Raw genomic sequence first — 16,707 nt, 5'->3', positions numbered from 1 at the left:
TCACAGACCGGCGAGAGTGTCCCATGGAACTCAAGGTGACCTCGCCCTAAGCTGTAGGGAAATGTGCGGTCTGATCTCGGAAAGCCCTCTCCCGTTTACTATTTCTTTCAAAAAAGGGACATGGAAACTGGGAATCCTTGAATAACTTTTCCAGCTCTGACGCCATACTTGTGGAACCCCATTTCTAAGCATTTGGAGCTACTGTATCTAAGATGGACTCAGGGATGAAGGGGAATAAATTAGGTAGGTTTCGGGGTTCTTCAAGTTGGACAGGTTTTAGAGTTCTTAGGAGCTGAAAATCCTTTTCTGGATTATAAGTATTGTTTTTCATGGAGGCTGCACCAACTTACATTCCCTCCAGCAGGATGTAAGGGGTCTCTTTTCCCCACACCCTTGCCAATACTTGTCTCTTTTTTTAATAACCATCCTAACAGGTGTGAGGTAATATCTCACTGAGGTTTTGATTTGTGTTTTGCTGGTGAGTAGTGACGTGGACCACCTTTTTATGTACCTGTCAGACATTTGTACGTCACCTTTGGAGAAATGCTTATTCAGGTCCTTTTCTCCTTTTTAAATTGGGTTGTTTGTTTGTTTGTTGTTTGCCGTTTCATTGCTGCTTGCTAGTTCCTTGTGTGTTTTGGATATTAACCCCTTATCAGATATGAGTTCTGCATGTATTCGCTCCCCCTCTGTGGGTCGCCTTTTCACTCCATTGTTTCCTTTGCTGTCTGAAAGCTCTCCAGTTTGATGCAGCCCCGCTTGTCTATTTTGCTTTTGTTACCTGTGCTTTCAGTGTCATATCCAAAAAGTCATTGCCAAGACCAGTGTCAAGAAGTTTTTTCCTCATGTTCCCTTCTCGGGCTTTGAGTTTCAGGTGTCACATTTAAGTCACTAAGTCATTCTGAGTTGACTTTTTTATGTGATGTGAGATACAGGTCCGACTCTGCTCTTCAGTTTTCCCATCACCATTTATTGAAGAGACTGTCTTTTCCACACTGTGTGTTCTTGGCACCCTGGTGGGAAATTAGCTGGCCATAAATGTGTGAATTTTTTCTGTGTTCTCTCTTCTATTCCACTGGTCTATATGTCTGTTTTAAAGTCAGTACTATACTGTTTTGATTACATTAGCTTTGTAATATATTTTGAAATGAGAATGTGTGATCCCCCCAGCTTTGTTCTTTCTCAAGATTGCTTGGGACAAAGACAAAAAAAGATTGCTTGGGCTCTTCAGGGCATTTTGTAAATTCATACAAATTATAGGACAGTTTTTTCTATTTCTGTAAAGAATGACATTGAATTTTTTTTACAGGTTGCAGTGAGTCTGTGGATATGGCAAGTTCTTCATGGTTGGCTGCAATGTACAATCAGAAATCAGATCAATGATCTCTGTTACATAAAACTTATAGGGCAGTCTTGCATTTGAATAGGTTCTTTACTCATGGACAATTGTATAACATCTTGCATTAGTCATTTGGGAAATATTAGTTCACCGAGTATGCAGATCTTCTAAATGTTTCCATATTTTATTATATAATATTTTAAAGCCTTTTCTATAATACCTTCATTTATCTCACTGGAAAAGTCGGTATGGGGAAAATAGATAACGTATTGTGGTGGATACCAGTTTTTCACAGTTATAATTTTGGCTTGAAAGGTCAAATTTTATTACCAGCAAAACGTGGTATCAGTTTCCTAAATAGATGACCTGAAACTATAAACTCATAGAAGAAAAGATAGGCAGTAGACTCTTGAATATTTTTCTGTATATGCCTTACCAACCTAGGGAAATGGGACTACATCAAACGAAAAAACTTCTGCACAGAAAATGAAGCCATCAAAAAAATGAAAAGACAACCTACTAAATGAGAAAAGGTATTTTCAAATGATATATATATATATCCAATTATTGTACGACTCAACACCAAAAGAGTACTTCAAATAAAAAACAGGCAGAGAATCCAAATAGACATTTTTACAAAGACAACATACAGATGACCAACAGATACATGAAAAGATACTCAACAACTAATCATGAGGGAAATACCAATCAAAACCACAAAGAGGTATCGCCTCATACCAGTCAGACTGGCTACTACTGAGATAAGAAATAGCAAGTTTTGGAGAGGATGTGGAGAAGAGGGAACCCTTGTGCATTGTTGGTGGGAACACAAATCGGTGTAGCCACTACGGAAAACATTATGGAAGTTCCTCAAAAAGCTAAAAATAGAACTACCATATGACCCAGTAATTCCACTGCTGGGAATTTGCCCAAAGAAAACAAAACCCCTAATTGGAAAGTACGTATGTACTCACCCGATCGCAAGAATGAAAGTGTTACTGAGTTGACCAGATGCCCCAAGTTTGGGGTCAGCTGGATGGGTCTCCTGAGGGCTGAGCTGACTGGGTGCCCATTCCGGCCGTGGGCAGCGTGGGCCCAGGAGAGTCCTGGGGGCGAACGGTCATGGGTTGGACGGCACAGAGGCCTGGGGGGAGAAGAGGTCTGCGGCAGGAGGCCAGGCAGGCAGCGCCCCGGCCAGCAGCGGCCCTGGGCGGGCACAGGGCCTCCCCAGCTCTGGGCGTGTGCGGCCCGGGAAGCAGCTGAGGTCTGCCTGGTGGGTGGGACACTACAGGGCGCTTGCTCGTCCGCCCCACAGCACCCCCTTGCCTCACTGGGCCCCAGAATCCTCCTGGCCCCCGAGTCTCTGCCTTCAGACACCCCCGCTTCTCCCTTCGTGACTCTCCTTTCCCGTCCCGATCTGCTTTCCCCTCCTTCACCCTCTTCTGATCCTTTAATTATTAAAATCTTCACTTTCTACCCCAGACCCGTGAGAACCACGTCGGTATGTGCTCCTTCACTCAGGAATCCACATTCTATTTTCCAAGCTCCCTTAGGTTTGTTATTATTTTAATACATAATAAAGTCTTTTCTTAAAGAGCGTGTGATGACTAAGGAGTCACAGCAGGGTCCGGCCACGGTGTCTCTCAGGGTCGGACCCTGAACGACTCCCCTCAAGGACTCTCCTGGTTCCCCGGGCCGTGATGTCCAGGGCGTCCCCCACGGGCCTCCCAGTGTGACTCAGGAGGCCCTCTGACCACCTTGGCACTCAGCTGTAGGTGACAGTGCCAGCAATGTGCCCAGTTGTCTCCCGTTGCTTATTAGTTGTGTAGTTTCTTATGAATTGTTTATTTTCTCCATTGATTTAAGATCCTTGCAAAGATCTTAAGTGCCCACAGAACTGTTGGAAAGGCTGGAGAGAGGGTTATTCTCCAGTATCCCACGTATGCCTTTTGGAATAAACTGTAAATGAACAATGGGTCACAGCCTGTAATAACTGACAGGATCTCCTTTATAGCTTTAAGAACTACGAAGATGGAATCAACAGGCACTGTTGTCCCGATGCTGTACCCAGGGACCTGGGAGTTGTACACAGACGTGTTGGTGTATAAAATACAACATCCTTTCATGATTAAAACCCTCAAGAAATTGGGTACAGAAGGCCCATACCGCAGCACCGTAAAGGCCACATATGACACACCCACAGCTGACATACTGGACGGTGGAAAGCTGAGAGCCTGTCCTCTGAGACCAGGGACAGGTCAGGGGCACCCCTCCCGCCACTCTTACTCAAAGGAGCCCCAGCGAGAGCAGGTGGGCAGGATGAAGGAATGACATCCGTCCATGTCTGAAGGGAGGAAGTGAGACCGTCTCTGTCTGAGGATGATACGCTCTTCTATACAGAAAACCCTCAGGACTGACGCAGAACAACACTGTGGGAGCTGATCCATGGATTCAATAACATTGTAGGATATAAAGTCACATACAGAAACCAGTTGCATTTCTATACATTGACAACAGAATATCTGAGAAAAAGGAAGAAAACTATCCCACAGTAGCATCAAAAATAATGAACTACTTGAGAGTACATTTAAGAAAATGAAAACTGTACAATGAAAACTCCACGACCTTGATGAAACAATAGGGAGAAAGCAACCAAATGGAGAGAAAGAGTGTGTTCCTGGATTGGGACGATTAATATCAGTAAAGTGTCTATACCAGCCAAACTTAATTTATAGATTCACTGAAATCCGGATCAAAATTCCACTGATACCTTTCATAGAAATAGTGAAATATTCCTGAAGTTTGTGTGAAACCACAAAAAAACACAAATAGCCAAAGCAATCATGAGAAAGAAGAACACACCTGGAGGTATCAAACTTGGGGGTTTCAAAATATACTACAAACCTATAGAAACTAAAACAGCATGGTGCTAGCATAAAAACGCATTCACAGAGGAGAATAGAGAGCCCAGAATAAACTCTCACACGTATGGTCAATATATTTGACAAGCGAGCCAAAGACACTCCCTAAAGGGTAGACTCTTCAACATGTTGTGTTGGAAAATAAGATAAACACATGCAGAAAAATCAGGCCCCTACCTTACAACACTCACAAAACGTAACTCAAAATGGATTAAAGACTTAAACATAAGACCTGATGACATGAAATTCTCAGAAGAAAACATACAGTAGAAGCTCCTTGACATTGGTCCTTGCAATGATTTATTGGATGTGACACAGACAGCAAAAGCAGCAAAGGCAAAAATCAGCAACTGGGACGACATCAAACTTAAAAGCTTCAAGAAAACCATCAACAAATGAAAAGGCAGCTATTGAGAGGGAGAGGTATTTGCAAATAACTCATCTGAGAAGAGACTAATAACAAAAATATACGAAGAACTTGTACAACTCAACAACACCAAAAAACAAATAATACAATTTTAAAAATGGGCAGAGGATCTGAAGAGACATTTTCCCGAAAAGACATACAGTTGTCCAACAGACACATGAAAAGATGTGCCACATCACTAATCACCAGGGAAATGCAAATCAAAACCAGAATGAGATACTACTGCACACCTGCTAGGATGGAAAATGGAAAATAAGTGTTGGAGAGGATGTGGAGAATCTGACCCCCTTGTGCATTGCTGGTGGGAATGTGAAATGATGCTGCAGCTTTGGAAAAGTTTCTGACTTCTCAAGTGGTTAAACATAGAAGTGCCATCTGACATGGAAATTTCACCCTCTAGGTATATATCTACAAGAATTCAAGGCAGGGACTTGACAGATGTATGTACATCAATGTTCAGTGCAGGGCTATCTTCAATAGTCAAAGGTGGAAACAACCCAAGTGCTCATGCGCAGATGAATGGATAAACAAAATGTCATGGAATAGATTACAGCCAAAATCTAGACACATGCTGCAACATGGAATGACCTTGAAAACTATTGCTTACTGAGATAAGGCACGGAAGGACAAGTGCTGTATGATTCTACTGACATGGGGTTCCTAGAACCGGCAAGAACTGGGGACTCAAAGAGTTTAGGGGCATCTGAGAAAGAGAGGAAATGGGAGGTACTGTTTTAATGGGTCCACAGTTGCTTGGGGATGATGAAAACCCTTGGGTATAGGCAGCGGTGATGGTCACAGGCATAGGGAATGTGTTTAATGCCAATGATGTGCACTCAGAGATGGTTAAGTCATGACTATGAGGTTATGTATACTTTAAACATGACAAAATTATAAAAATGGTTAACAGGTAAATGATTAGTACATATATAATCAGGGATGGTACAGAAGCTGACTTCTATCTCTTTACTCTCTCATCAGTGGGTTCTATCTATTCAAGAGCAAAGCCTGGGAGTTCTGGGGTCCCTAAGGACCAGCAGGAAGGGGCTCACAGTGGGGAAACACAAAGCCAAAACATTACATGTGTGTATCAACCAGAGCTGAAGGTCTAGAAACAAAGTGATGTATAAAGTAAAAACCAAATTCATCATGTAGAAGACGACGAAGGTGACCACCAGCATCAGGATGGTGTGGGCGGCTCTGGTCTCTGGGGGGCAGCTGTGGGGGCCCTTGGGGGTGTGAATATGCTGCACCCTCTGGTGATGTCTGCGTAGGAGACCCACCACGGAGCCGCTGGCCCAGACCATGAGGCCAATAAACATGGCATCTGGACATAATAACATGATGGCAACACCTGCCCTGGTAAATGAAGATGAGCAGAACCACCTGCCCTGTGTGTTGGTATCATTTCCTGTATTCTGTGCATCAGTGATTTTCAAGAGAATATAGGTATTTGTTAAGGCAGCAAACACCCAGCAGACACAGCAGGAAGGACCAGTGACCTTGGGGGTTTTCCTGAGCATCATCCACTCCACTCTCCCAGGGAACAGTGTGAAGAACTGGCAGGTGCTCAGGACACAGGTGCAGCACAGGGTGCAGCTGCGAGCCACTCTCTGTGTATAATATACAACTTTACACCCAAGACTGGACAGGCAGTTGCTCAAAAGAAAATCCGCCATTGTGTGGGGAATCCCAGAGGAGAGAAGAGCCAAGAGATTGGCCAAGGCCGTGTGGGTGAGAACCACATGTGTGGGTCTCTGCTTGCGGCATTTCAAGACTGACGAGACATTATGGAAGAAGAGGGTGACATTGGCCAGCGTCCCAAATCCAATCTGTACCAGAAAGGTGGTTTTCAGAGTGACTTTCCCTGTGCCTCTTAGGACATGTTTCTGAAAAGGCATGGAGAGGGCTGCAGAGAGGCACGGAGACAGAGGGGGCTGTGCTGGTGGTAACGTCAGCAGCCTTCTTACATAACCAGCATTGGGAAGGATCCTGTCCCTTTCTTCTCCTGCAAACGGAGACACTTCGTCCTCTGTAGAGATGGCTTTACCTGGAGGACATACACCTGATGCCAGTTACTGTTTGCAACAATATTATTTTGTATTTATTTAACTTTATTTTCTGGTTTTCCAGAATGTACAGTCCTTCTAATGAGGAACCGTCTGTGGTGTTCCACATGCTGCTGTCCAATAGGTGCCCATAGCCTGTCCCAAGTGTGACTGTGCCCCAAGGGACAAGGGCACGTGCTGCTCCCCTGACAGACCCAGGTCACCTGCCTATCGTACGGATGGCTCACCTACAACCATGAAGTGGAGAGTTCAAAAATATTGCTGAGATTGTAATATTATCAAACTAATTTCATTACACACTTTGGAACCATAATCCATAGAGTGAGCAGATACAAAATAAGTTTACAAAATCAGTAGCTATTTCTGCTATCTGGCTTTTCATGTAATGTGCTCAGAAGTCACCACTACATTCTAACAATAGTTTAAGAACCAAAAATATGAAAATTCGCAGATCTGTAAGAGAGTTGAGGACCCCTGGGGCATCACTGCTTTGTTGATGGGAAAGAGGGGAAGTGAATAGAGGCCATCAAGACTTCCTGGATCTGAGACCCTGAGAGGAGACCACCACCAGAGCTGTGGTACGGGCAGGGAATCTCACCCTGTAGTCTGCAAGGGGCTGGGGACTCAGGGTGCAAAGTCTGAGACCGAGATTCTCCAGGGAGACCAAGTAATAAGGGATGAGCTCATTTTGTGTGTTTCACCTCCAGGCGTTGCACCAGTTCCCTCAGTAAATATCAGAGAACTTCCCAATTGGGCTTTTTTCACAGCGGGTGAAAGATGATTTTTAAAAACAGGAGAGCGCTGAGTTCTTCTCAACAAGCCCTTCCCCCAGGACACTCCGGCCTGAGGCCTAACCTGCTGGGGTGTGATCAGAGCCCAGTGCCCTGGAGAAGGGGATACCCAGGCCCAGTCCCTGTAGCCATCCTGTCCTGTCTACAGGAGACAAGGCTGAGAGGTCCCTGTGCAGTTCACAGCCCCGGGGCACACGCTCCCCAGTCACTGAAGCCTCATCCCAGCAGCAAAGGTGGTACCTTCACACAACACCTCCCACACATCTGAAAGGATGATGAGAGAAGTTCCTCAATCCTCCACATCAGGTCCACCAGGAGTAACAGTGACAAGGCGGACTAAAAGGCACAGTAACAATGGTTTGGAACACGGCAATCGCCTTAGGTGCAGATGTGGAGGAATGTCAGATTATCAGACCAACGTTTAAAGCACCTGTAACTGAGATGCCATGAGCTCTGATGGGTGAAGCACACAGCACGTGAGAAGGGCTGGTAACTGAGCAGAGGAAGGGAAGGCTAACAACCAAGACAAAATGATGGAGAAAACAAAACACTGTAAGAGAAACCACAGGGCCTGTGATGGGCCTGTGCATAGACTGAAGATGCCTGAGGCACGTACCACTGAGTGTAAGGACGTGTTGACAGAAACTCCCAAACTGGAAAACAAACAGAAGAGAGATGAGAGAAAACCCAGGTCGGAATATCCCCGGACTGTGGGATGAACACCGAGGGGTAACTGCATAGCTGGACTTGCAGAGAAGGAGCAGCAGAGACACACAAGCGCACAGCGACAGCGGATTCCCCCCGGGATGTCAGCACCGCAGCCGAGCCGAGGGACGCCCTGCAGACACCAAGCAGGAGAAATGCAGTGAAAACAGAAAACAGCACAAAACAAAACCCCCTCAACTCCCCCCACAGATAACATTGGAACGTGGGGGACATTGTGGATTAAAACATTTCTTTAAAATGTAAGAGAAAAAAACAACTTTCCTACAAAACAGCATGGAGAGGATTTACATCCAATTGCTCCGTGGACACCATGCGAGCAGAGGGGAGTGGAGGGAAATACTAGCGGTGAGACAAAAACCCCACCGACGTGGTTTCTGGGCCCTGTGACATTATCCATCAGAAGCGAAGGAGAAGGAAAGGCTCAAAGGAAAACGGGGTTTGGTGCCCTGGGCCTGCCGCGCAGGACGGTGCAGGAAGCCCTTTGGAGCAGGAAGATGCCGTGGGTCAGAGGCGGGTCTACACAGAGAAAGGAGGGCGTTGGAAGGGAAAAATGAGTTACAGTAGAATACTTACATTTCCTACTGTTAATCTTAGTGAGTTCGCTCAAAGTAACACCATCCGCGATGCGTGAGCCGGGGTTCCCTGTTTGCTGAGCGTCCTTACCCGCCCTGACGGCCCCAGGGCTGCCTCCCCGCCTTCCCCCGATCAGCCCCTGCTGGACAGACGCCTAGGAATTGTCATTTCTCAGACTCTCTTTACTGCAGTGGCCTGAGCACCTCCATTATCTCTGGAGTGGACAGTCAGCTCCTCTGTGGGAGCAGAGCTGACTCTCAGCCCTGATTCCACACACCCTCTGGCCTCCGGCCAGGCCCCTGACTCCCGAGAACACAGGTGGCCCCTGCCCATCTCCACGTTGCCCAGGCACCTTCCTCTGGGCTGAGGGTCCCTGGGAAGGGTTTTGGTCACACTGAGGTGGTGCATAATATGGGCACACACATCGCCCACACGCAGGGCTTCATTTTACACCAGCCATTCAGGTAGAAGGCAGACATACACGCATGCCCCGCACAGACCCTGAGCACCGCCCCACTGTCACACGGGCCCCAGCACAGCCAGAGCCAGGGGCCTCCACGGAAGGTGGCCCGTGCCATCCCAGGACCCCACACCCAGGGCCTGCTGCCCAGGGGCCATCTCCACCCACAGGCACGGGGAACAGCGTGCGCAGGTCACTCCCCATGTCCTTGGGCAAGTGGGTGCAAACAGTTCTGGAGAAAACTGGGGACTCTGAAGCCCTACCTCCCTCCACTTTGCTGAGGACACAGCTGTGCTTTGCTAAAATAAACTGAAGGCCGTTGTGTCTGTCCTGTGAGCACCGTTTGCCCATTAGCCTCCTGTCGTCTCTGGGGCTGTGACTGCAACGTGTGCATCTTGGGGGGACAGACATTCAGACAGATGTGCTTGGCCCAGGGCACATTCCACCATATTTTCAACTACAGTGAAATTAGTCATTGCAGAGTTTATGGGTCAAATTCCTATTTCTCATTAAATAAAAGCCCTGTACATGGCTTATTTCCAACATTCACACCATTTTCAAAATAAACCTCTTCTCATCTCTCTATAACGCTTCATTCTCCGCCTGCCCCCTCAGCTTCAGGAAGCACAGGCGGTTTCCCAGTTCAAATCCAGACATAAATACATGAGCAACATTTACACACAACACAACACACACAGGAATCCCACAGACACCTGGGCAGATATCCCTGAGATACTGCATTGCATGGGATTTCAAAGAGGAAAATGTGTGCCCAGCATCCTCCTGCCCATTCAGTCTGGGAAGGGCAGCAGTGCACCTGGCATGGGCGCTGTGCGATCCTGGGACCCCCGGCCAGGCTCTGTGTCCTTCCTGGGGAGACCCCTCCCTGCTGGCTCCCTGACCGCGGGGAGGCACCTACCTGCAGGCTCTGCTCCTGAGCTTCTGCAGGGACGTCAGTCAGGAGGGGCCGTACTTATAGGGCAGGGGCTCCCGGACCTGACGTCCCCACGGGGGCGCCTTACCACGTCCTGGCTAGTCCTGGAGACACCGTCTGCTCGGAGGCTCAGGGCGTCTCCAGCGAGCAGCGAATCCCACCCCAGTGCCGTCACCCTCCAGCCTGGCGGGCGATTAGTGACAAGTGCTGGCAATTACTGGAAAGTCTCCGTGAGCAGCTGAGCAGAGAGAAAGTTTCCCGTTCCCGTGGGGGCATCCGGTCAGGGTGGAAGCGGTAACCGGGTGGCAGACACGCAGTGCACAGGGGCCCCCCTCACTGTGTCCTGGGCTTCCCCTCCGGGTCTGTCCCCGTCCCAGACGCGATCCACAGGGCGAGCTCGCTGATCATCAGCATATGATCTGGGGGCTGGTCGTCCCAGGAGGTTGGGGTCCTCGGCCCTCGCTCCTTAACAGTTTGACACTGAGATTCCCTCCTGGGTGCAGTGGCCGTGGTCCCCCTCCTGCTCCCCTCACTGCTCTGCGCCCCAATCCCACCAGGGGGAAGGCGGTCCTGTCCTAAGAAATGTCCTGGGAACTGCGCTTAACCATTTCAAAAGGAGAGAACACACTATCCTGAGAATGCTTTTCTTGTTATGGGTGTGGCCCCTCTTTTATTGTCATGCTGAATTAGAACTGGGGGGGTGTGTTTTGTGGTGAATGTGCATTTCGAATCAGGGCAGAGACTGTCCCACCAAATACTTAGCAACAGTTCAATCCTCAGGACACGGACATGGCTGGTTTCAAATACCTTTACTCACGTGTGTACAAGCGCCTCTTACTTTGATCAGGAAATAGAAACCTGCTCAGTAGTGTTTCCTCATATCACACTCACTGGATCAGAATCCTGTCCTCACAGTGGTGTTTTCTCAATGATGGGCAGGTTCGCCTATAAGTTTGGTTTCACTTACATGTGTTTTCTCTGAAAACAAAACAAAACCAAATGAACAGAACAGCAGGTGAATCAGACGCAGAGAGGCGACTGGTGGTTACCACGGGGGCGGGTCCGCGTCGGGGGCAACACAGGCAGAGGCGATACGGGGGCACAGAGTGTCAGTCATGATATAAATCAGTCACGGGGGTGAACGTGCAGCACGGAGAACGCAGTCGGGGATTCCGTCACATCTTCCTGTGCTGACGGGTGGTAACCTCACTAGCTGTGGTGAGGACTAAATAATGTGGAAAACAGTCAAATCACCATGTTGTATCTTTGAAACCAATATAATGTTGTGTATCAACTCCAAAAAAGTATGTCTTAAAAAATCCTATATAAAAAGAGGTTTGGTGAATAAGTCCCAAGCCTCTCCCTGACGTGCGCACCTCCTTGCACACGCTCACCTGCTCCACAGGAACGTCACCACACGCTGGGCATGCGACCCTCTCCTGGGACCTAGAAGTGCACTTAGCTGCCGCCCCCTCTGCACGCGACCCCAGGCATCCAGACCGGCCTCCCTGTCACTGCTCTTACGAAGAACCCCCCACTCAAGCTGCAGACGCAGCCCTGCCAGCCAGCAGCTCCTTCCCTCTGGATTCCCCTAAAACAAACGCTTCCTCCTGCACACCCCTGCTCTCTCCATGAATGTCCCACCCCCGCCCCTTGGTGCCTTCCTTCCAGGCCGCTGTGCACCCACACCCCAGCCATGCTGTCAGTGGGGGCACATGCCCTTACTGTGATGAAGAGAACCCCCTGACCCAGCACCTAACCCCCAATTCAGGCTTCAGCAATCCCTGCCCTGAGGTCAGGCTGCTTGTGTTTCTAAATAAAGTTTTATTGGAACCCAGCCCCACTGGTTTTCCCATTGTCGTCTGGCTGCTTGCACCCAGGAAGGCAGCATTGCATGGGCGTGACAGGGACCACGTGGTCCTAGAGTCTAGAATGTTCCCACGTGACTGGGAAGTTTGCTGCCTGCCCTTCTGTGTACCCTGTGGGGCCTCATCTGCGAGCCCAGTGTCCCCAGGCCTGGGACAAGCACTCCCTGCCCCAGGGTCTCCAGCACACTTTACACTGAGGAATTTTTTTCCCTGTCTGTTGTTATGTCTTGAGATGTCTTCACGCTTTTCATCTACCTTAACGACCAATTATTTACCTTGATGTGTCATTCTCGTTATTTTACAACAGTTTGAATACTTTTTTTTATGACTATATTTAATATTTATTCCTTAAAATACTCATTTTCTGGTTCTTAATTGAAGTATAGTTGATGTAATAGTTTTTCAATTTAAGAGTACAATGTAGTGTTAAATAATATTTATTTCCATTTCTTGATAAATTCTTTAATTTCTCTCATGAGTGACTTGTAGGTTTCAGGATATAAGTCTTTCACTTCCTTGGTTAGGTTTAATCCTGACTATTTTACTCCTTTTGATGTAGTTGTGAATGTAATGTTTTTTTTAAATTTCTCTTTCTGTTAGTTCATTGTTAGTATACAGGAATGCAACAGATTTCTGTATATTAATTTTGTATCCTGCAAGTTTGCTGAATTCAGTTATTAGTTCTAGTAGTTTTGGGGAGGATTCTTTAGGGTTTTCTACATACAATATGATGTCCTCTGCAAACCCTGACAGTTTCACTTCTTCCGTACCAATCTGAATGCCTTTCATTTCTTTATGTTATCTGATCGCCATGGCCAGGACCTCCACAACTACATTGAATAAAAGTGGGAACAGTGAGCATCCTTATCTTTTTCCCGATCTTAAAGGAAAAGTTTTCAGCTTCTCACTGTTATGTATGATGTTGGCTGTGGGTTTCTCATATATGGCCTTTATTATGTTGAGGTACTTGCCCTCTATACCCATTTTGTTGAGAGTTTCTATCATGAATGGATGTTGAATTTTGTCAAATGCTTTTTCAGCATGTATGGATAGGATCATGTGGTTTTTGCCCTTTTTGTTGATGTGGTGGACGGTGTTGATGCATTTTTGGAATGTTGTAACATCCTTGCATCCCTGAAGTAAATCCTACTTGGTGAGTATGGATGATCTTTTTGATGCATTTTTGAATTGTTTTCTAATACTTTGTTGAGTATTTTTGTATCTATGTTCTTCAGGGATATTTATCTGTAATTTTCTTTCTTTGTGGTGTCTTTGCCTGGTGTTGGTATTAGAGTGATGCTGGCCTCCTGGAATGTGTTTGGGTGTGTTCCTTCCTCCTCTACTTTCTCGAAAACTTTGAAGAGAACGGGTATCAGCTCTTCACTAACTGTTTGGTAAAATTCATCACTGAAGTCATCTGGTCCAGGCGTTTTGTTCTTAGGTAGTTTTTGATTAACAATTCAATTTTGTTGTTGGTAATTGGTGTGTTCAGATTTTCTGTTTCTTCCTGGGCCAGCCTTGGAAGGTTGTATTTTTCTAGAAAGTGGTCCATTTCTTGTAGGTTATCCAATTTGTTTGCATACAATTTTTCATAGTATTCTCTAATAATTACTTGTATTTCTGTGCTGTCCATAGTGAATTTTCCCTTCTCATTTATGATTCTGCTTATGTGTGTAGACTCTCTCTTTTTCTCTTGCCAAGTCTGGCTAGGGGTTTATCAATTTTGTTTATTTTCTCAAAAAACCAGCTACTGCTTTCATTGATTCTTTCTATTGTTTTATTCTTCTCGATAGTATTTATTTCTGCTCTAATCTTATTGTGTCCTTCCTTCTACTGACTTTGGGCCTCATCTGTTCTTCTTTTTCTATTTTCATTAATTATGAATTTAGACTGTTCTTATGGGATTATTCTTCTTTCATGAGGTAGGCCTTACTGCAATATACTTCCCTCTGAGCACGGCATTCACTCCATCCCACAGATTTTACAGTATTGAGTAATTCTTCATTTTGTCTCCATATATTGCTTGATCTCTGTTTTTATTTGGTAATCAATCCACTGATTATTTAGGAGCATGTTATTAAGTCTCCATGTGTTCATGGGTTTTTTGTTTTCTTTGCATAATTTATTTCTAGTATCATACCTATTTTGTCTGAGAACATGCTTGTTACAATTTCAATCTCTTTGAATTTACCGAGGCTCTTTTTTGTGGCCTAGTATATGATGTATTCTTGAAAATGTTCAATGGGCACTTGACAAGAATGTGTATCATGCTGATTTTTGGGTGGAGTGTTCTGTAGATGTCTGTTAGGTCCATCTGTTCTAAGGTGCTGTTCAGTGCCTCTGTCTCCTTACTTATTTTCTGTCTGGTTTATCTGTCCTTTGGACTGAATTGCGTGTTGAAGTCACCTAAAATGAATGGATTGTTTTGTATTTCCCCCTTTAATTCTGTTAGTATTTGTTTCACGTATATAGGTGCTCCTGTGGTGGGTGCAGAGATATTTATAATGGTCATATCCTTTTGTGGACTGACCCCTTTATTACTGTGATGTCCTTCTTTGCCTCTTGTTACTTTCTTTGTTTTGAAGTCTATTTTGTCTGATACAAATACTGCAACTCCTGCTTTTTTCTCCCTATTTGTGGCATGAAATATCTTTTTCCAACCCTTCACTTTGAGTGTGTGTATGTCTTTGGGGTTTTGAAGTCTCTTGTAGGCAGCATATAGACGGGTCTTCTTTTTTCTTATCCATTCAGTGACTGTAAGTCTTTTCATTGGTGCATTTAAACCATTTACATTTAATGGGGTTATCAGTGGGTATGTACCAATTGCCATTGCAGGCTTCAGATTCATGGTAACCAAAGGTTCAAGGGAAACCTCCTTACTGTCTGACAGGCTAATTTAATTCACGTAGTATGCTCTTACAAATGCATTCCAAAGGTTCCTTTTTTCCCCCTTCTTTGTCTTTCTCCTCCATTCTTATACACCTTGTATCATATTGTGTGCTCTCTGTCAGTCCTTTGACTGACATTGGAGGTGGTTGATTTGATTTTGCATCTGCTGAGTAATTAATGTTCTACTTTCTTTACTATGGTTTTTTTCTTCTAGTGATAGGTAGTTAGCCTTAGAAACACTTGCATCTATAGCAGTCCCCATAAAATACAGTTTGCGGTAGGTTAATTCTCTCAGCTTTTCCTTATCTGGAAATTGTTTAATCCCTCCTTCAAATTTAAATGATAATCTTGCCAGAATAGAGTATTCTTGGTTCAAGTCCCTTCTGCTTAATTGCATTAAATATATCATGCCACGCCCTTCTGGACTGTAAGGTTTCTGCTGAGAAGTCTGATGATAATCTGATGGGTTTTCCTTTTTAGGTGATCTTTTTTCTCTCTCTGGCTGCTTTTAATACTCTGTCATTATCCATGATCTTTGCCCTTTTAATGATTACATGTCTTGGTGTTGTCCTCCTTGCATACCTTGTGTTGGGAGATCTGTCCACATCCATGGCCTGAGAGACTCTCTCCTTCCCCATATTGGGAAATTCTCTACAGTTACCTTCTCACGGACAGTTTCTATCCCTCTCCTTTCTCTTCTTCTTCTGGTAACCGTATACTGCAAACATTGCTCCATTTGTTCTGTTCACACAGTTCTCTAAATATCCTTTCATTCCTAGAGATTCTCTTTTTCTTGGTGCCTCAGCTTCTTTGTATTTCTGTTCCCTGATTTCTAGGTTCACTTACTGTCTAACCTACTTCATCTAATATACTTTTATTTATTTATTTATTTAGAAATCATTAATCTACAATTACATGAAGAACATTGTTTACCAGGCTCCCCCCTTCACCACGTCCCCCCCACAAACCCCTTCACACTCACTGTCCATCTGTGTAGTAAGATGCTGTAGAATCACTACTTGTCTTCTCTGTGTTGCACAGCCCTCCCTGTGCCCCCCCACACTTTACACGCTACTCATAGTGCCCCCTTTCTTTTTCCCGCCCTTATCCCTCCCTTCCCACCCATCCTCCCCAGTCCCTTTTCCTTTGGTAACTGTTAGTCCATTCTTGGGTTCTGTGATTCAGCTGCTGTTTTGTTCCTTCAGTTTTCCTTTGTCTTATGCTCCACAGATGAGTGAAATCATTTGGTACTTGTCTTTCTCCACTTGGCTTATTTCACTGAGCATAATACCCTCTAGCTCCATTAATGTTGTTGCGAATGGTAGGATATGTTTTTTTCTTATGGCTGAGTAATATTCCATCCTTTTTGTTTTTTTTTTTAGGAACAGTTATAGAGCTTATTGGGAAGAGAACACATGGGCCAGAATGGATATTATTAATGGAATTCCAGTTGAATGCCGTATGAATATTGGGTGCCTTATGTCTATTTGGTATATCATGAATTATTTTTTAAAAATTTTATTTTGGTATCATTAATCTACAGTTACATGAAGGACATTATGTTCACTAGGCTTCCCCCCTCACCAAGTCCCCCCGACATACCATTCACAGTCACTGTCCATCAACATAGCAAGATGCTGCAAAATCACTACTTGTCTTCTCTGTGTCGCACAGCCCTCCCCGTGCCCCCCCCACTATACATGCTAATCA

General features: G+C 45.4%; 1 protein-coding gene across 1 annotated transcript; it reads right to left on the bottom strand.

The window, feature by feature from the left end:
* Positions 1–5,045: 5,045 nt before the first annotated feature.
* On the bottom strand, positions 5,046–6,660 carry LOC108388403 (vomeronasal type-1 receptor 1-like). Its single transcript, XM_017646890.3, has one exon. The coding sequence runs from the start codon at positions 6,586–6,588 to the stop codon at positions 5,683–5,685; it is 906 nt and encodes a 301-aa protein (XP_017502379.3). The 5' UTR covers positions 6,589–6,660; the 3' UTR covers positions 5,046–5,682.
* Between the last annotated feature and the right edge of the window lie 10,047 nt (positions 6,661–16,707).

Source organism: Manis javanica, chromosome 17, assembly GCF_040802235.1.
Source record: "Manis javanica isolate MJ-LG chromosome 17, MJ_LKY, whole genome shotgun sequence".
Taxonomy (NCBI): domain Eukaryota; kingdom Metazoa; phylum Chordata; class Mammalia; order Pholidota; family Manidae; genus Manis; species Manis javanica.
This window is presented reverse-complemented; position numbering and strand designations above follow the sequence as displayed.

Coding starts and splice junctions, on each gene's coding strand:
- LOC108388403 (XM_017646890.3), bottom strand. CDS start 6,588: ATGCCTTTTCAGAAACATGTCCTAAGAGGCACAGGGAAAGTCACTCTG.